Here is a 21,227-nt window from a genome sequence, read left to right as displayed (position 1 = left end):
ACTTGTTATTCTCACGATATTTTTTTCTATTAGGCTTTAAGATTTCGCCTGTTATGATAATGTGAGGATCATCCCAATCTAAAATCCATATACAACCAACAAGATCCTAAGGGATGTATCAACTACGCCAAAATTTTGCTGCTTTAACTTATTGTATTCTATTTACTTTCGATATTCCGTTTTTTGTTAAGATGCTTCTCTGAGTTGTCTTCTTTTCTTGAGAATTTGATCATAGATTATTGCTTAGTTTTGTCTCGAAACTCGCTTTAGAGATTTTATTTTAAAAGCTAGATGTGTGGATGGAATCGGAAACAATGTTTACGATATCTTGTAATATTGAACAAAAAAAGTCAGTGTTCAGAGAATGCAGTTACGCAAATAATGCGTTAGTTTGCTAGCCACTGGCCTGCTTTTGTAAGATTGTTGCAGACGCCGGAAAATCCAATCCTCCAGGGTGGGTTTTCCGCCAGTAATTTTCAGTCAAAACATTTTCGCTTAAGGTTGAACTAATTCAGGTTTTTGAAGGAAACTAGCAAACGTTCTTGTAGTAAATAATAATTTTCACTTGAACTTTCTATTTCAGAAGGCACAAATTAATATCCAGAATAAGCTAGATAAGCTTATGATTTCGTATTAAGTTTCAGTACTGTCGTGACTGACTGAAGAGTTTTTTTTTTAGTTCGAATATTACTTATACTGGATGCGAGTAGGGCAGTGTTATCTAAAATAGCAGGATATGCAATGCTTCTCTTACCTCATCTGCTCTATAAAAATAATGTCCGGAAAACACCATCTCCATCAGTTGGAGAAGTGGTGAGCTGTCATACATTTATCCCCACACACACACACACACTCTAGAGGCATACCTTGCATTTTTTCTAAAATGTTCTAACTTTTTCTGCTTATCTTACGAATATGATTTAAACCAGCAGTAAAATCCAGTACAGTTAAGACATTTTCCAAATGAAAAATCATTTTGTGATTTTAACACAAAATGATCGCTTAACACAAACCATACAAATATCCACCTTTTCTTTTAATATTTGCATATTCTCTATTTCGTACAAGAATGCTTTATAGAAAGAGCGTATATTCTTTCTGATTTGACCTCACATAACAGGGGCACATCCATCCGTGAAATAAGATAAGCCTGAATCCATCTGTTAGTTACAATAGAACTGTTTGTGTGATGTTCGTTGAGAGCTAGGACTTGCGTATATTCGCATGAAATGGAAGATTTTAAATAATGCAGTTCAATGCATGTAAAAATGGTTCGAATCTCTTAAATATGTTTAAAGGGCTAACACTTGTACGATCCTGCTACGGAAAAGGAAGAGAAGCGTTTTCTAGTACTATTATTGACTTATTTTTAATTAAATTTCATGAACTTTTTCTCCCTGAAAGATGCTAAAGAAGGAAATTATTCTTCGGAATACCACAGGGATAAGATTATTTTTAACTTTCTCTTCTTGCAGTTTAATAAGCTTCGTCTGTATGAAAAGTCTTGTTTTTTTTTTGATATTTCGTCCGAAGCAATTAAGGCCAGAAAACACGTGTTCTTCAGCTGAATTGCAGGAATGAAAACTCAAACTGTTACATGGCAGTGACGGGCTCTTTCGAGCCACAAAATAGGCCACACGGCTAGAAGAAACATTATTGATTTACATAATACTGACCCATAACTTTTGTTGTGACCGTGTTGCAAACAGAAACCCGAGTTTTCTAGATTAAAAAACTTACCGTAGCCTAATGAGATTGGCTAATTTAACTTCAGTTGAAAACCTCCTAGATGGAAATGGAACTTAGCTATATGAAAATGGTTAAATATTAAACCGAAATATGTGAGTCTCTAAAATTGGATAGCAATCTTAATTTTTTTTCTGTATATAAGAAAGTGTCAAATTCCTTATTTTGTCTGACATCTGAGAAGTGCTTCAGCCACGGGACTTCATCGTTTGCGAGGTTTTCGGTTTCGTCCGCTCTTTGTGTGAACAAGTTTATCCATTGATCAACCATCAGCTAATAATGTTGACAGTAATAAGTGATTAATCCGAAATTATCAACTGCGATAACCTCCCTCTATCGTGAATTTTTTTTTTTTTTTTTTTTTTTTTTTTAAATGTTATTGATTTTAAGATTATCTTCCCTCTCTCTTCTACTCAGCCGTTCTTTATCTTTTCCTATCTGTTATTCTACATTTTTTCTGTCTTATTTTTCCTTATTTACGTTTTCAGATCTAATCATTTATTGGATCTGATTTACTTTATTTACTGCTATGTCTTCATCCCCTTCCCCAAATATTTATTTATTTGTCTGGTTTCTGCACGTGTTTCTAAGAAAGCACCCGATACAAGTATTCTTACTACTACTAATGGTAATATCAGTAATGATGTCATTGTTATCAATAAGTTGAACATATATATTTTATGATTTCCACCATTGACGTAAACGGTGAGCGAAATGACTGATAAACAAGCATGCTGAGAGGTTGCAGAGTAGCTCAGCAGGAAACCGAGTCCAGTAATAAGAATGATCTCTTTTCCTTAAGTTTCAAATATTGATTCGGAACTCTATCTTTGGCTGGCATTGCTTCCATGAAGTAGGTTTTAAAATCTTGGTGATTTGTTTGGTAGAATAACGGCTTTAGTTCGTCGTTAAAGAAATAAGAATCAAAATAAAAACCCTTCAGTATATCAATTTTATTTATGTACAGTTCATTATAAATAAAATACAACATTATAAATAAAACGCAAAATATTAAACCACTTGCAATGCAGCGTTGTTATTCCGATTAGTACTTTTTGTTGCATTTCAATCTATTTCTCTTTATTTTTTTTAGATAATAAATATGGATACAACAACACAAAGTCGTAAGACATTACTTTGTATAATATTGACTAGCTGAATAAATTTTATACAAAGTGCGGTGGGATATCTTCATAGTACTGAAAAAGGAACCAGAATGTTTTTGGAGATGAGGAATTGTAAATCAGTAAGCTTTGTTTCTGTTTTTAACAAGTACGGATATTATTAGTCTAAACTGCATTGTGACAAGTCTGAAATTACAGAAAGTATTGATGTATGCTATTTATGATTGTGTTTTACAAATATTTTGTCTTATATATAATTAATCGAAGTAGCTCGTTCATATAATGGCACGTAATTTTTGAATTCCACATTTCGTGAATATTTCTGCCGGCTTGGAATATACGAACCCTTGACAAAAAAAAAAAAAAAAAAAAAAAAAAAAAAATGGTCGGTAATTCAAGGAAAGGAAGTCTGTTTAAAATATCATGCCATATTATGTAACTGAAATATACGATCCCCTACTCGGTACATGATTAATTAAACTCAACGATAGAAGTAGTTAACGTTTGGGATACCGGAAACAGCATCCAGCAGTTAATATAGAGAAGCACGTTCAAGATGTGCAATAATGACAGCTGCTGGCTTGATCACCGCACTGAAATAGCTCAAGAAGTTTACATGAATCATGAAAAAAAGTATACTGTTAATACGCGAACTTCTCAGAGGATCTAGTTAGAAAATAACTATAATTCCATTGTATTTTAATAAAATGCGAAAAGTTCGATTTGTACATTTGTTGTATAGCGCACTCGAAAGATGGACCATATCACAAAGCTTCACACAGTTCTGGTTTCCCTTTATCATACAAGTAAAGTTAAGCAGAATTACTGTTGGTCATCTCCCCAAATATCCCTAAATGTAAGAACCAAGACAACATTAGTCCCATAATTGTACTTAAGATAGACGACAAACGAATAAGAGTAAAGATCACCTGCGAAGTATAGACAAGCACCACTACATTTCCAGTTTGTTTCTACAAAATCATATTTTCTCATCGTTTGAAAACTGTTTCTCGTTTTCTAGAAAATTTGGATTCGATTGCAATGTATTTTGAGCGTACACATAAATCATTTGGATGAAGCCCAGTGAATAGAAGGAAATAAAGTGCGTGCTAATAACATAACGGTGCTTAAAATAGTATGTACATTTTCTTTGAGGTATGGGCCTGTAAGATACATTTCCGTGTTTACATATCTGAAAACGTTTTGTTTTTAACAGTTCGTAGATCTTTCGCGTACCCGTAACTGAAACCTCCTTTGGGGTTGACTAATTGCTGTTTCAGCTGGCAGGAATTGCCTTTCTCTGATCTAATTGCAACATTTTGCTGGTTATATTTCGGTGTCACCAAGGTGACGAGTACTTCCCATGAAGCAACAGTTCTCGGCAGGGAATGAAATGTTACTTGCTGGCCATAAAAGCATTTCCGAATCGTGAACAAACTGGGCACTTTGAAGCGTCGACTCCGTTGTACTTCCATTGTCATCTCCTAGTATACGTTTCAATATTTCCTCTTGTTCGAGATTAGGAATGTTCAGTTTAGTGTAACTGTTTTTAATGGGATGGGGAGACCCTTTATGCATGGGGCTACTACTTCTCTCTTCTTCAGAAGATGGCTGACTATCTTCGCTTACAATACTAAGTTTACGCTCTTCTTTTCTTTTCTCAGAGCCAATTCTCACTACTTCATATGGAGTGTCATCAGCTAATATGTCCAAAGTTGATGAAACACTTCTGCTGCCATCATCAAATCCATTTCGGATGGCATGATCCTTCCCATTTTCAAAAGACACGTGAGCATAAAGAGATCCCGGATAGTTAGGGATGCTAGACGCTAACCGAGGCACCGTGTTGCAGGAATAAGTGCCTTTATACTTCATTGCCTTTTTGGTACAAAATCCATATCGACTGAGAAGGATGAAAAAATCCCTTCGATATTGTTTAGTGAGGATCGCGTAAAGGAAAGGATTGGCACAAGAGTTGAGAGGGTAGAAGAACACTAACAGAATCTTGGAGTTGGTGACATTAATGAGAGGATACCCAGCCACAGCAGTTAGGCCGAAGAATGCAATCGGAGCCCAGCAAGCAAAATCTGTGAACACGAGCATTGCCATTCGTTTGGCAACAGTCATGTCATTTGTGGTCGCTCTACACTGTTGTCTCGTTATGGACACGTACATCTTCCCGTAGCACGCACAAATGAGCAGAAAAGCCAGGCCATTAATAGTGAGCAGTGTGATTAAGTATGACAAGTCTCCAGAATCTTTGTTCTCCATGGGAAGACAAATGCTAGTCTTGGTATAGCCACTAATGCCCATTAGAGGAAGTGTTGCCATGCTGATTGCGTACGCCCATCCACAAATCATAATTTTGGCAGCCATTCCTAGTTTAAGACGTCTGTTTAGGTGAATAGCATACGTAATAGCATACCAACGTTCCAAGGTTATGACTGTTAAAGTAAAGATAGAAAGCTCGCTGGCAAATACGGTGATGAAGCCGGCAATCTTGCAACCCGTTCCTGTAAAGAATGAAAGAGTTAGGCAGAGTTGGCATAAATTATACAATATAAATAATTTTGATCAGATTTTATATAAGAAAATGCCATTAAAGTTAGATTAGTAAACCAGCAATCTTTAATTAAACAGCGTTAAAACTGGATATATATATTAAATAATTTATTTCATAAGAATTACTCTACAATGGTTGTACGTTCCTAATTTATGCCATTACAAACGTTATCATAAATTTTAGGAGGAACTAACAGTACTGTAAAAATGTATCAGCAAGTGCACTGCATATAATGAATAATCGATAAAATGGCTAAAATGATGCTCACACGACTTTTTACCTGTTGGTTTAAGGTGACTTGTAGATATGTTACGCAGATATCGTACCTTCCTTCCTCTTCACACACATTTTATAATTATTTTATGGAATTATGAATTTCGGTTTTAAAGGATATATTTTTATATCAACTAAATTATGTTGTAATTACTTGGGGGATGAATTATTTTATATTACAGTCAAATATTGAGGAAATGCTAAAGCATGACACTTCTGAAATATTTTGCAAAAATAGTTATTTCACCAGCGTGTTTACTGGTGTCGAGGATTTACTGGCAGCAGTTTAGACATCACTTTATTTCTGAATAAAATTTCGAAACAAACTGCAAACGGTTGGCTATCACTCTCCAGATCTTTTTTACGCATTCCTACGTTGGAACGATAAATTAATTCCAGATCTTGGATAATCATACCGGATTTTTTTTTCACCTCTTGTCGAACATCATTACTGCCTTATCCAACAGAGTATTATAATCTATGATCACGATAAAACGAAATTTGTGTAAGCAAGAAAAAGAAAGCACTGTTTGTAACGGAGTAAAAGGCTTTAAATCTTTCAAATCATGCCAATATTTTATTGTATTAATACTTGGACATGATTAAAAAACAATCATATCGCTTGCATTACAGTGAAGAAGGAAGCAGTCTTATCTCGAAGTTACACAAATCTGTATATTAAGTAAGAGACCTGAAAGAGAAACAGATTTTATGTTACGTGCATATGAAATAAACTTTTACCAGACAACTAAATAGCACGTTCTTTCTACATTACTTTTGTTACATAAAGTGGCAAACAACACAGATCAGGTACTCATTAGAAATCTGGGACGCATTTAAGGATGCAAAAACAGCTGTACGTATTGAAACAAATATAGGATGTTATAATTTTAATCATATATTCAAGTGTAATTACGCGTTAAGTTACTTAATACGTATGTTACACTTGAATATATGGGATTAAAACCAGAATATATTTTCTTGTCAAGTACAATATATATGTAACCAATCTGCAAAACTTTACACCACTATGAATTTATTGATTTAACTACAAGATTTGATAGAATACAATTAAGCCATAATAATAACATTAAGGAATACTAAACACGTTTCACAACTAATTAAGAATATGCACTAACAATTCTGTAATAAATACAGAACAAGGATAGACGAAAGAAATATTAAAATAACCGAAGGAAGTAGACAAGATGGCTCATTATCTCACTTGAACTCCGTGATACAAGAGACAAAATAAAATGGAAGAGTGTAGAATACAATTTAATTTTACAAGTAGAAAATGAATGATTTATGAAGATTACTGAATACATTCGGTAATGTAACAAAAAAAAATATGAGGGTGGTTAAAAAACCCAAAAGATATTTTCCCTTTTGATTTTTAATTTATAATCTAAATATTTTCTTTACAAGGCTTTGATAAGACTGGTTTCCGTTGTGATTCTGATATATTGGAGTACAAAGGAATATGTTAAAAATGATATCAGGATTATGGAATACTGATTATGAAGACAGATTGAGAATTTGTAGACTGCAGACACTAGCAAACAGGAGAAAGAGGGGTGATATGATTGAGACTTAAACTTCTGAAAGGGTCATACAGGATTTCAATTGATGGAAGTTTCCAATTCATGGAGAGTAGGGAAAGGATAAGAGGGCATCCTTGTAAACTGAGAATGAAAGCCACTAAGAAAGGGGTGAAGGCTAGATTTCTCTCTCAATAGGGTGGCGCATGATTGGAATGGATTGCCATTGGATGTTGTGATTGCAAGCAGCGTGAATGAATTAAAGTATAAGGATGATAGCGTGTCGGATGTGGCCTCCCTCGATGAGTTCCTGACTCCCTGGAGGGTATCTCTTAATAATAATATTTTATCAAATTTTCAGATGGAACATTTCATAAAACCTGTGACTTTGGATTCCCTCTTCATCGGTAATCACCGCAATGATTCCATGGATTTTGACCTATGAATTTTTTTTAGTGCAGCCAGTAGGTAGGGCTTCTTTAATAGCTAACTGATCTGGTTCAATTCTGTCACATCTCCAGAGATGTATTCGCTCAAAGGAAAAACTATTTCACAACAGTGTTAAACTGCTCCTTTATTCTTTCTGATGGATCTGTCTAATTTTTCAGCGTTCTTTCTCGTCCTGAATTTTGAATAGCCTTATTTCCGATTAGAACTGTGTTCCTGAATCCCAACGACCACTAAAACTCGTTCCGGTTTTTTAAATATCCGTGCGTTTCTGTATCCCGGAAAAATAATCGGAACGCTAGATTTTTGCAAAATAAATATACAACGATGCATATTATTATTTGACAATTAATTCTAAATTTAATCAAATCAAATAACTTTCTAAATATATACACATAATATTTGATATTTTCTCAACGGAACCTACATCACATTTGTTGAAGAATGGTGTGCGTTAGCTTATTCTTCGACAAGCTATTGTTTTCCAGACCATTCTTGATTGATGTCTTCAGTCGGTTTCATAAACTCAGATCCGAAGTAACGTCGTTTAAAGTTAATGATGAGATAGACGCGTCAAGCGTTTTAAATAAAACTTAAGTGGATTGCCGCAGGATTCGAACCAGTGGAATTTTAACAATTACTTATTCAACAGTTTGATCAGAGAGCGATTGAAGTTGTTAGCAATATTAGTGTTTTGAAATACTTTCTGCTTTGAACGAGTACATCCTCGGATTAGAGGAGGATTGGTTAATCCTCCTCTAATCCGAGGATTAGAGGAGGATTAACCAATATTAATGAAGACCTACCTATTAGCCGTACCACTAAATCAAAATCCACGAAAGCTTGTAATAATTTTCACTGAGGGAATTAGTTCGCTTTGGGTCCTCGAAAAGATCTTCGTGCTCCTTGATCTTAGAATAGGCAAATGAAATTGTTGATATTTTCTTCCCTCCCCAGATTAATGCGTAATATCATTAGATATTACACATCCAATCCTGATTTATCCTCGTGAGGTTACGTATAGTCTGATATTATTTGTAATAAATACAATCTTCAAGTACTCGAATATATTTTCCCATGAAGATTCTTATGCCATAGCACTGCTTCAAGCTGCCTCCTAAACATTGAATATATAAGTAGATTTACTTTGTTTATTATTTAATCATGTTATTATAATATATGCAACGGCGGAAGTCCGATGTCATTTTATTTTATAAAGCTTGTACAGTCGGCCGAGTTTATAGCGTCTTCAATCAATAGCTTTTGTGTTTGAATCCTATTCCGCATCAATGTTAGGAGTAATCTTGAGGTGAAGGATGAATTTCATCGCCTCGCTTATTGGAGAACGGAAGTGGTTTGGGAATTTAGTATCCCGGACAACATTTCCGGACTGGGTAAAAATTAGTACCACCCACTAGACTAACAGACCACAGTTTATTAGTATACAACCTTTTGTTGGTGGGAGTAAAAAAAAAAAAGAAAAAACATCCGCCTCTTCAGAAAGATCTCGACGCGGATCGCTCGTCGTGCGGTAGGTTCGATGAGCCGTTTTGCTATTTCCATCTACAAAATCGAAATTCGTAAAGAGATTAATTCCGAATGAATAAATCTTACGAATTTATAAAATGCTATTGTTCAAGAATAATCATTGTCATAAATTTTATGCGCTTATTTCGGTACAAAACAAGAATCAAATTAAAGCCAAGTAAGTCTATGGATATACCAGTAATAAGCTTACTTTTTTAAATTAGATTATCGCACTTACCCGTATTGCAACTCGATTCTTTCCTCATTTGAATTCCTCTCCCTTAATGCAATCACTCGCTCCTTATCCGGAAGTGGATTGCATTATTTGTTTTTATGCTTTGAGTATTTGAAGTTCATCATGGATTAGAATTTCCGTAATGTAAATTAATCGTCTATCTGCTACGTGTTAATATAACCTGCGTTTTCAAGTACAATTAAATAATACTGTTATGGCATAGCTGTAATTCCCCCCTCTTAAAAAAACTCAATTCCACTTGAGATTACTACTCCAGTTCGCTTTCGAATCGACCTCGATTGAAGATCTCGAACTGAATGAGCAAGAAGAACTTGAATGTGTATTGTTTTCGAAATCATTTCTTTATTAACTTTTCCCATCCGCCTTTCTTATGTAACTCTTTGATCTCTCTCTGTAGGTGCTCCATTATTACTAGAAAAAAAAAATCCCCACTCGGCCAGTTACTTATAAGAACTCATTAACAATTTGTCTCGTTCTTATGTAAGAATGCACAGTACTCGAGAAAGTAGTGCCTTTCCGAAGGGCGGCACTGGAAGGTGCTTCGGATTCAGACTTATGCAAAGAAGAAAGGAAATTAAATTATCTCGCGGTTAAGAATTTCTTGACTAAGATTCAAACTGTTGCTATAACACCAGACATAATGACTGATAAAACAATCATTATCATGCCACAAACTTCTAACCACGATCGTTATGCACTGCATACTTTTATACCTGTTCGAATAATTCACCAGATTCACAAAAATGTCAGATAAAAAACGCAAGAGGTAGTGCACATTATGTACTATCTCTTCCGTTTGTATTTGACACAAAGGTCACTAAGAATTATTATACGAGAAAGATGTGAACGGTATATGAATTAAGCATGAAGAAAAATATTTAAAAGCGTAAATATACCGTACGTTTTTTGGTTTATTTAGTAGCGCGTCCGCAGCCAAGACCCACATATCAGCAAATTCAAACATCGAGTAGATGTTTCCGAACGCCATTGTATTTCTATAGGGATTATCGGCGATCATAATATCTTTTACTATTGCGATGGCTGTATGGAAAAGAGAGATATAATGCCGAATTCCTACTTCGTTCTTTAGTGATCTGTTAGAATATATTTTAAGAAAATAGTGTTGCCATAAAAGTGGTTGATTCTTATTTAAATAGCACTAGTTAATAAGCAGATTAATAATATAATGAGCATTAGTTCATTGATTTAAATGGAGAAATCATCCCTAGTTTTGCGCTTTCAAATATGAATATGTAATCCTGCAATACAGGATTTCCTCCCTAAAACTCAAAATTTCATCTCGAGCACACACAGCCACACTTACGCAGTTCAAGACACTGTCCCCTAGCCTAGCAAGCGGATAAAGGTGCTAATTAGTCATTAATACCGACAAGTACTCTGGCCATACTTCTATTGGAACTATACGTCTCCAAGTAAAAGAACGTTAAAGTTAAATTTGCCAAACCCTATCTTGAATTGAAGTTTATGTACCTTTATATGTTATCACATATATGAAATTGAAACGTTTTCATGTGTACAGGCTTGGAGGAGACTACACTTTTCTAATGTTTTTTAATGAACAGAAATCGAAAAGTGACCTTACAAATTGAAGGCAAAATAGTCACATATTGCATTTTTTCTACAATATTTAAATAAAGTAACTTAAAATTATTAATTTGTCTTTTTCCAATTCGTTCTTTGTGTTTAAGAACGAATTAGAAAATAAAAAGATTTTTCTGTTACCAAGAGATGTTTAACAGTGAAATTTTTGTCGCATCACTTTGTGTTTCAGTAGCAAAATTCAGTATGCTATGCTGAGAACAAAGGGAATGATTTAACTAATTTTAAATTACATGTTTTAGAATCACTTGTTAAACAAATTTCAGAAAAACTTAATTTCAGAGTATAGAATTAAAACTAAACTTCATTTCTGTATTCGAAGCCTCTTTACTGCACGCAAATCACAGTTAAGCCAATTTTTTTCTTGAGATAAATATTTTTGTGGTAGTACCTTATAGATTACTACGATTTTTCGACTAGCATTAACTTGCATATTATGCAGAACAAGATCTTAATAATGTAACTGAATAAATCTCCAGAATATCTAACACTTCAGCTATCTGCAGTGAGGAAACATTTTGTAGTGGTCATAGCGTAATGATTAGTCAGCAGTAGTGTTTTATTCTGTATAGCATATGGAGAATAAATATGAAACAAAGTAAACACAAACAAGTATTGGTCATAAAGCTCTGACCCAGGTGCACCGAGCAATTTTAAATAACTGGTACCTGCAACAGGTATTTGACGCCATGGAGCATTTTATTCATCAGTTTCATTTAATTTTTTTTTTGCCAATGCTATACGTCGACATTTCCAAAGCTATTTCTGTTGTGATTTTTTTTCTTTCCTTTTCAGCGTAATTGTTTGCGATTCGAAACCCTAGAAAGGATATTTCCTAGGAGTTTTAACAGTACACAAATACAACTTCTAATAGAAAGTGAACATTTGTTCTGTTAGATCAAAAGTTCACTTCTATAATTGTTATAGAAAGCCGCTATAAATACGTAGGACTTCCTTACAGCATCCCCTAGCAACAGTGATTTTCCTATCCACAGAGATATGGTAGTGGAAAACTGGGTTCACACCTTACCGTGTATAGGGTTTATTTTCGAAAGAATATGATTTATTTTGAAAAGAATATGTGCATATCATGTACTTCCAAATATCGTCCTTATCGAGGGACTGACTGGCAAATTTTCTATTTTTTGTCAAAGAATAATATTTTTACAATTAGTAAAAGTTCCTAAAGGATCAGGTAATTTTCTTTTATAGTGCTTCAACGCAATCTTTAAATCCACTGTCGTTTCTGAACCGTGAAGTGCTAATGAAGTGTATACTATTAAACCATCGAAGTTACAGCATAAATTATTGAATTATCTGGAATAAATTCATTCGTGCATCTAGAAAAATGAAAACGCTAATAAACTGAGAAGAAACTTGAATTCTTGCAGAATAAGAGAGAATGCGCTTATTGTATTCAGTAAGGCAATGCGAAAATTGAACCTCAATAAGTACACATTCAAAGAGAGAGAATTTTAATTAACTAACATGTTAATAAAATATATATAGAATACCTGTATATTATAAATTATTTTTCAAAATGATAAGGTATTGATACATTGTTGGAGGACCTATTTTATGTCATAATTTTTACAAAGTTTTACTGGTATCGGAGATACCAAAAGGAAACTTGGAAGACCAGCCTTAAGGTGGGAAGATCAAATGATTAAGAAAGGCCTAAAACAAGAATAACTTAACTCTTTATGACCTGCAGTAATGGAGAAATCCTGACTGAAATCACAGGTCCATCGAGGTAAACTTTTTTACAAAAAACATTTCAACTTTTACTGGGAAAATTAAAAAAAAAAACAGTAGTTGTAAAAGTTGCCCTTTTAAAACGAAATTCCAGTAATCTTGGCGATAAAATATCCCATAAGTAATTGTTTTCAATAATTTACGGATCAGCTAAAATAACCAAACTATTTTGTATTCATTTATTATTATACTTCCGGCGGCTGTCACAAAATATATAACGATCGATTTCCGCAATCCAGACAGTTATCGCATGCCATATTAAGAAGTGACAATTATTATATGAATGTATTCAGTAATATATATCTGAATTTTTCTGGGCTTATTTGTTTTTAATATAGCACGTTCCAATTATAATACTATTGGAATTATTCAGTCATGAAAGAAAGAGATTAAGATATTCAAAAGTAAGACTTACCATGCTGCCAATCAATAGCATAATTAAAATATACTCCGATGGTATGGACATCCACAGCAGCAATGATGAGGAGGTAAAATCCCATACAGAAGTCTGCAAAGGCCAAGTTGCACATTAGGAACTTGGATACGCTCATAGTGAATTTCGTGCTCATTAACACTATCATTACAGCGAGGTTGCCTAACACAGAGGCGACAACCACGAACCACACAGCTACGCGTAATCCAACATTTCCCATGACATCTTCACACGGATTAAATGCATCTGGAGCTGGATAACATTTAACGTCACGATAATTTTTTGTTAAATTACCACAGAATGCCCGTAGAGACAGTTCTGGGCTCAGTGATACGGTAGTAGGATGAAATGTGCCTTCCACACCAAGTTCGTTTCCAATCCTTACATGCACCACGGGTTGCACGGAGGACGACGTGGTGTACGTCCCTCCATTATGTATGTTCGTTATCACTCGATTCCACACATGAGAAGAATCATCTGGTGTTGATGGTGTGTAAACAAAACGACCGAAATCACTTTTTTCTGGAAGAGAATGTTGCGTACCTTCAATTTCTCCCCATGCGCTAGAATCCGGACCTGCCCTTTTCGCTTCTGAAAGCCTAGACCAAGCGAGGCTGCGAAGCCTGCGTAGAACAATTTTACCAGTAGCTTTCAATTCATGCTTTTCGGTAGTATGGAAAGAAGGATGAACGACTGTCTGCAGCGCTGGTGAACTTAAAGGTCCTTGATACGTTGGCGTTGTGGCATCATTACAATATTTTCTTTCCTTGTCTTCTTTAAAAACTTGATACCTGGCGTATTGATCATGAGTGGCAGGAAATTTGAAGGCGCAACAGTGATATGGATATGTGAGATGGGCTTCTTTGATGTACTTGAAGTGATAGATTGAAGGAAAAACTTTTAATGTATAGGTATCAACCAACATCAACTCCTCCAGCTCTTCTAGACCCTTCGTAGGTAGTTTGGTAATGCTCGTCTCCGAGAGGTCACTGTGAAAGAAATATACTGTTAGGATGGCAATTAACATTAAAGTAATGAAATTAAAAATTAGGGCTTTAATTCCTTGTTTAGTTCATGACAGTTTTTTAAAACTAATCGCACTGTTATATCAAATTGTTGTTTCTTGTGCTCTGAAGATGCTGGATATAATATACCATCGAAATATCAGCTAAGTTAATAAATATTAATTATTTTCTTATCATTCTGTGTTGTGAACTGTTAAATAAAGTAGCATGCACTGAAAATACGAGGCTTTCTACTCGTTCCATATTAACTTAAGCTGGCTCCCTACAATATATCAGCTTTGCTTATTCTGTTAACTATTTCTGTATTTAATTTGTCATTTTTTGTTAAAATTGTGCCTAAATACCTGAAATATTTTTCTATTCTACACATTCTCCATCGAGAATTCAGTCGAAGTTTGCATGTTCTGGTCTATTTTCATAGTTTTGGGCTTTTCATTGCTAATTTTCTTGCCAAATTCGTTAGAACTGTTTTTTTAAGAATCCTCAAAATGTTCACTGAATACAATTACGAACGCAATGTCATCTGTATAAAGCAAAGAGCTAAATCTGCGATTCGGATATTCAGGTTTAATGTGACTTTCTTTCATAATTTAGTCAATACAAATGAATAAAAGTGGAGATAGTGCACCCTTGTCTCAGGAAGGCTGGTTGATTTTACATCAACCAACCGTCCTGTACATTCCACAATTTCAACTATCATCTTAAACATAAGACTTCATATTGCTCTATAATGTTCCATTTATTCCATATTACTCTAGCGTTCTGAACAGCCTTTTTCTCTTGATAAATTGTTATACGTTATATTTTCCAAAAAACATCTGAATATTATGCAGTTCAGTCACTGCGAAACTTTTATTCTTTCATTTTAAGCAGTTCTGGTCGAATATCATCTACTCCAAGCTGCCTTTCCACATTTCAGCTTTTTTTCTATCTGAAGTATTGATATGTACTCATGATTACATTCTTTTTTTTTCTATCACCGTTCTCTGACTGTTTGTCTCATTTAGCAATTTCACAAAGTAATAGACATTCTAGAATATTTCAGTTTCCATGTTACTTTTATCATATCTGATTTTCTTTCTTATTCCATTTCCAAGCTTTTTCAATGGCATGTATAATATTTTACTAAGTATTCTCATGACTTGTTTTGGTGCGTTTTCACATAGTTTAGATGTCTAATATTTTTCTCTGTATTCTCTTAGGGTATCTGCTGACTTAGCTGCTAGGAACTTTAGATAACCTTCCTTTTCCAATAGTTCCCGTTTAGCATCGTTAATCCACGACGGAGTTCTAAATTCTCTATCATTGCAGCCAGCTTTACCAATTGCCTTCCTAGCTGAATGAAGCAATATTTTATTCAGAGTTTGTTACTGAGAAACCCAGGTTTGGTTCTTATTTTAGAACTTTAATTTTTTTTGTTGAATAATGTTTGTATAGATGAGTTACAGTTCATCTGTAGAGGGCCTAACTTTAATTCTTTTAAAAGTTTCAAATGATACTCATTTTTACTGCTTAAAACTAAGTGAATTGCTTAGTATTTTAGATCTCATGTATACTCTTGTATCCTGGACCAATGTGAAGATACCAATGTCAACGATAATATAGTCGCTTTTTTCTTGTCTTCTCTCCATGTGAAGTCGTACTCATCTTTATGTTGAAACATGGGGGGGAGTTAGCCTGACTAGTAGGTGTCCTGAAAAGTAGACCACCAGACACTTAATGCTATTATTAGCGTTTTCCTTTCCCAAAACACACACACACACACACACACACACACACACACACACACATATATATATACAGGGTGTTCGGGATAAATTTGACATATTTATAATTAATTATATTTTTCCGTAAGTTACATGTATTAACACACACTTCTCTTCATTTAAAAGTTTGGACCCTTCTTCATTCATATACAAGATGTCAGAAAGGATGGATAGCTGGAACCCACCTGAATCATGGAAGAGAATAACTTGTATCATGATGATTCGTGCCCGCCATCAAAATAAGGATATTACGACTGCTGCCCAATGCTCCCTGAATACAGTAAAAACAATCAGGCATGAACTAGAGACTTGCAATGGTGACTACGAGGATGTAGCAAGAAGAAAGATCCCTAGCAGACGATCTGATTGCGTTCGTACAGCAGAATTCCTCGCAAATCTGCAGGAACAGGTGTTGAAGAACCCTGGCATTGGAATTCGGGCTTTGTTCGTGGAGTTGCTAACTGTAGTCAAGCCCTGGATAACAAGGGTAGCCAATGGTAGGCCGTATGTATGGCAGCAGGATTCGGCCCCTTGCCACACCTCTGGGAAAAGTCAAAAATGGTTGTCTGAAAATTTCTACGACTTCACCAGTCCAAATGTTTGGCCTCCAAACTCCCCAGACCTTAACCCCATGGATTATTTTGTATGGGGCGCAGTTGAAAAAGACACCAATCGCACTTCCAGTAATACAAAAGCCCAGTTAATGGATAAAATTAAAACAGTTTCTGCGGCCCTTCCCAGGGAGACTGTAGCATCAGCTTGTTCGAGGTTCCGAAGCAGAATTGAAGCTGTGATCGATGCTAATGGTGGTTATTTTGAGTAAATCTTGTTGATAGTATTGTAATTAACTCTGCCTGTAATGTTTTTTTGTCAATTCATTAAATTTAATAGATACAAAGAAGATTTTCTTTTTGCTTACGAAACTGTCAAATTTATCCCGAACACCCTGTATATATATGCATATGCATGCCTCGGATTAATTTCTTATGTACTATTTAGATATACAACAAGGACAAGGTTTCATTTTATCGTCAGCTACCTTCTCTAATGACTTGAGAAATCTACTTATTTCTTAGAACATTTTGTTTGACTAGAGGCGCAAATGTTTATATAGAAATAGAGGATATTAAAGATTCACAATCAGTATCAAAGTCCAATATATGTAAAAGCTATGAAAGTTTCGAAATTTTGACCAGAGTGCTTGCGAGAATACAATTCTCATCATCTGAGTTGCTTTAGCTTGCACAACTTAATACACGAGTATTGTCGAGACGTCCGTATATTCAGATACGTTAATAAAAGGCGAATATACTTACGCTCATCAGTGCTCGTGTATTAAGTAATGCGAGTTATGATAACTCCGATGGCGAGGATTGCATTCTTATAAGTTCTCTGATCAAAATTTCGAAACTTTCAAAGCTTCTACGTACATCCGGCTTTGATAATCAGGGTGGATCTTTAATATCCCCCTATCTGTATCATTTACATCGCCGAAATGAAGCCATATGGCGCTTTCTTTGACAGTTCCTATCTAAACTTTTACAAGATAATTTTCATTTTTTTTCTTTGCAATAGTTTTTAATCCATTGAATGTATTTTTTTCAGTTAAGTTGCCTTGGTTTCATTATTGCATAAGTCGAGTCCGTGTTTCCATTTTCATTCTTTTTTTTATGTATCTAATTAATTTCAGAATTTCTACTCCTCTATTTCTTCTAAATATTTTTCGTGATTTTATTTACTCCCTCATTTGATTTTCCTTCTTTTCCCCATCAATATTTAATGTTAAAATGATTCAGTATTACAAACTTATTTCATTAGGCTATGAAGTGTAGTGGTCAACTATTAAATACTAATGTCCATGTAAATATCTTTTTTGATCCATTTTCTTTTAAGTAATGCTTTCACAATTCCATCCACAAATTAGATTTCTTTGTTGTCCATTCTTGCATTAAATTTTTCCACTTCTAATATGTAAATCGTTGTGATTTTATTTTATCTGACATGTTTTGTTACAGCTGATAACTGTTCGCCTCCTGGGGGCATATTATAATTGTTGGATGGCCTCTTTTTATATACTTGTTTATAGTAACTTTGTTGTAACAAAGTTGTAACTTTGGAAAGAATATACAATCTTTATTTATCCATTTTACTGATAATGCTTAGCTCTTTCTATTCCGTAATATGTTATGTAATACTCCCATTATTTTGTCTCATAATTTTTTTCCTTTTTTTTTTTTTTTTCAGGCAATTCATGAGTTATGAAAAACTCAAGAATACAATGCAATATAATTTAAAACATAAATCCAAACGAGTATTAGAGTGAATCCGAAAAACCAAAGATGAGCTGGCGGAGAGGAATAAGATGAGAGTGGAAAGAACTGGATAGAGATCAAGAGAGGCACAAAATAGTCGGATGAAGATCCGAGGTAGAGGCCGTATGTGATAAGTAAGTAATAGCAATTTATTGCCTTCTTTAGTGCATTAATCTATTCTAATTTGTTTGCCATATTACAAACAATTCAGAAGGTAGTTTTTAGTTTTCCATTTATCTGTTTAGGAAGATTTGGTTAGGATAGGAAAAAAATCGTCTCTCGAATTTTTTTCTTAGTATCACACCTTTTAACGGCACATAACCATCGAATTTCTAAGCCGATGCATACATTAGTGTTAGTAACTTTTCTGATAGTAGTATGTGATCAAGGTGATATGGAGAGGGCACAAGATAACATTGGCTATAAGAGCAAGTTGTTTTCTGTTTAAAACTGTGTACATAATGAAATAAGTGTGGCCAACTGTGATCACTGATTTCATCAATAAAGTAGTGATTTAATTTACAATACGTACTAATGACTTAATTAGTATTATCCTCAATGTATTAATTTGTGGATTACAACTTCTTTTCTTTAAGATTATTCACATGTTAAATATTAATTAATGATCTTAATATAAAGTATAAGAATAAATTGAAAGGACAGCATATTACAGCTTTCGAATAGCCTTGAGTCCAACGAATGCCTCATCACCAATAAATCGTAATCGCCTGTTTCCCTTCATACTCCTGAAAAGAATCGAATAAAAACAAGAACTTAGCTAATTTATAAATCTAAAATATATCTATTAAGTTGTACGTATTGTTTTCTGAAGTACAATTTTAAGTAAAATTATAAGTAAAAAAGTATCAGTTTTCAGAACTTTGGAAATTTTAGGCTGTATAGGAGGGTTGTCTGTGTTTGGACAAAGTATAATTAGCTGATACCACACACCCTGAATGTCTGTTTCATTTTTTCGTTAGTAAACAACTTTGTTACATATATTACTGATTTATATTTGACAATTTAACACCTCGGTTACTAATCGTTAGCTCCTTCCCTCGGATAGTTACGGACGTATATTTCTTTATTTAGAGATTCCTAAATTAACTGTTAGACATCGTATGTGTAGTATCGAGATAGCAAACGCGTGGCTTATTGTTGCAGTGTGCTGTTTAACTTCTCATAGGTTAATTCATTAAATGTAGGTCTTTGATATGCTGCCAAAGGTAGTTTGTGACCTTGGTTTTTATTACATTGGGTTGTACATCGTATAGAATTCAACAACTGTGTTACATTTTTGAAAATTGCCAAAGTACTTGATACTTTTTCTATTACTTGTTTGGTTTCGCCCGACAAAATAAGTATGGACATTTAAAGCGATGCGGAAACCTCGTCCCATTAAGAAATATTTCCTTTTCAAGATTATTCTTAAAATACCGTATTGTGCAATTCGTGACAGGGAGAGGAATAATTCATCGGCGCACTCAGTATTTCACGAAATCATAGAGGACATTCAAATGGGTTTAGCTTGATTTATCCTAATATTTTTGGAGTTGACTCTGTTTATCTGCAATGGACATATGAACACCATCTCGTGAATGTTGACCCTAAATATTTGTTCTGATCTTCATTATCGACATCAAGCTATTTTAAGAAAATCAGAACAATCACTCCTGTGACGCGACATATTGGAGCAACCTTCCCATCTGGGAAGGTTGCTCCAATATGTCTGCACAAAGTAGATGTACCAGATCAGACACACATTGGATGTTTCCCTTGTATTCGTAGTAACACACATGAGTATCAAGTTCCAAAAGATTCCTAGGAAAACCTTCCTCTCCATACTATAATGCCTTGCACACTGTCATTTTTGTTAGACGATGATGCTGGAGTGATTCCTCTCCATAGATTTTCGCCTAATCCCCAATCTGTAATTCACACGCTTGTCATCTGAAACGGGATTCATCTGAAAAAAGGTAACTTGTCCTGCCCTCACTGGTCAATGACTTCTCTCAAATGCAAACTGTTGATTAGGTGTTGAAGGCATTGATTAGGATCAAGCATGGGGTACCTTGACTGGAACGCTTACTTGATAACATGTACGGAGGTAGGTAATAGGTTGAATTTATTTTGGAAACGGTTTTTCGTCTAAGACATGTCAACTTGTCTTTCACCAGGAGCATGGATGAGGCGTGGGCGCCACCGCTGACTCCAGCGACTACTGTTCTGCCTGGTACCGTCCACACACATAACACCTTAATTACGGCACTCGGCAGACAACCTCTAATATTGGCAGGTTTCTAGTTACTGCCACACTTGAACCTGGTACTTGACAATCATGCCTTTTCGAAGTCTGTAGGATCGCATCCCTTGCTGATCAGCAACTTTAAATGAGCAGTACGTCACACTTCTCCGGTATCACGCGCGCACACAAGTTTTCACGGTGATATGAATACTTTACTTGACGGATGGCTGATTATGAGAATCCAGAGGGGAGCGAAGGGGAAATGATCATAATGTTTTAACTGGACAGTCTAAATCACCGCTCTTCTTCTGGTTCATAGAGCAGATTACAAAATATTAATATTCGCAATAGTAACGCGAATAAATCATGCATTCGGGTGAAACTAGAATTACTCACAATTTTGCTATCTGCGATCCATTGAAAGCATCGTTCTGTATCACTTCAATCATGTTGAAGTCTAAATTCCTGAAAGACAGAAAAGAGAATTAAAGTTTTATAAAAGTTAAAAACAGTTCTTAATATGTAAAAAGTCGATCCATAAGTCTACAATAGCAATAGAGGGACAATTTTGTACATTGAGTAAGAGTGTTCCGA

At 34.7% G+C, this 21,227-nt stretch overlaps 1 protein-coding gene across 1 annotated transcript in view; it reads right to left on the bottom strand.

Annotated features, from left to right (window-relative positions):
* Positions 1-2,684: 2,684 nt before the first annotated feature.
* The window catches only part of LOC150102725 (follicle-stimulating hormone receptor-like), a 236,132-nt gene continuing 217,589 nt past the window's right edge, over positions 2,685-21,227 (bottom strand). Inside the window, exons 7-10 of the mRNA XM_090398806.1 lie at positions 21,030-21,098; positions 19,060-19,134; positions 13,268-14,274; positions 2,685-5,383 (exon numbers count right to left, since the gene is read on the bottom strand). Coding sequence (XP_090254932.1) covers positions 4,197-5,383; positions 13,268-14,274; positions 19,060-19,134; positions 21,030-21,098 — 2,338 coding nt within the window. The 3' untranslated portion in view covers positions 2,685-4,196. The remainder of the gene's footprint in view (positions 5,384-13,267; positions 14,275-19,059; positions 19,135-21,029; positions 21,099-21,227) is intronic.

The sequence above is a fragment of the Typopeltis vanoorti genome, chromosome 10 (assembly GCF_054136105.1).
Source record: "Typopeltis vanoorti isolate ZY-2024b chromosome 10, IOZ_Tvanoo_1.0, whole genome shotgun sequence".
NCBI classification, from domain to species: Eukaryota; Metazoa; Arthropoda; class Arachnida; order Uropygi; family Thelyphonidae; genus Typopeltis; species Typopeltis vanoorti.
This window is presented reverse-complemented; position numbering and strand designations above follow the sequence as displayed.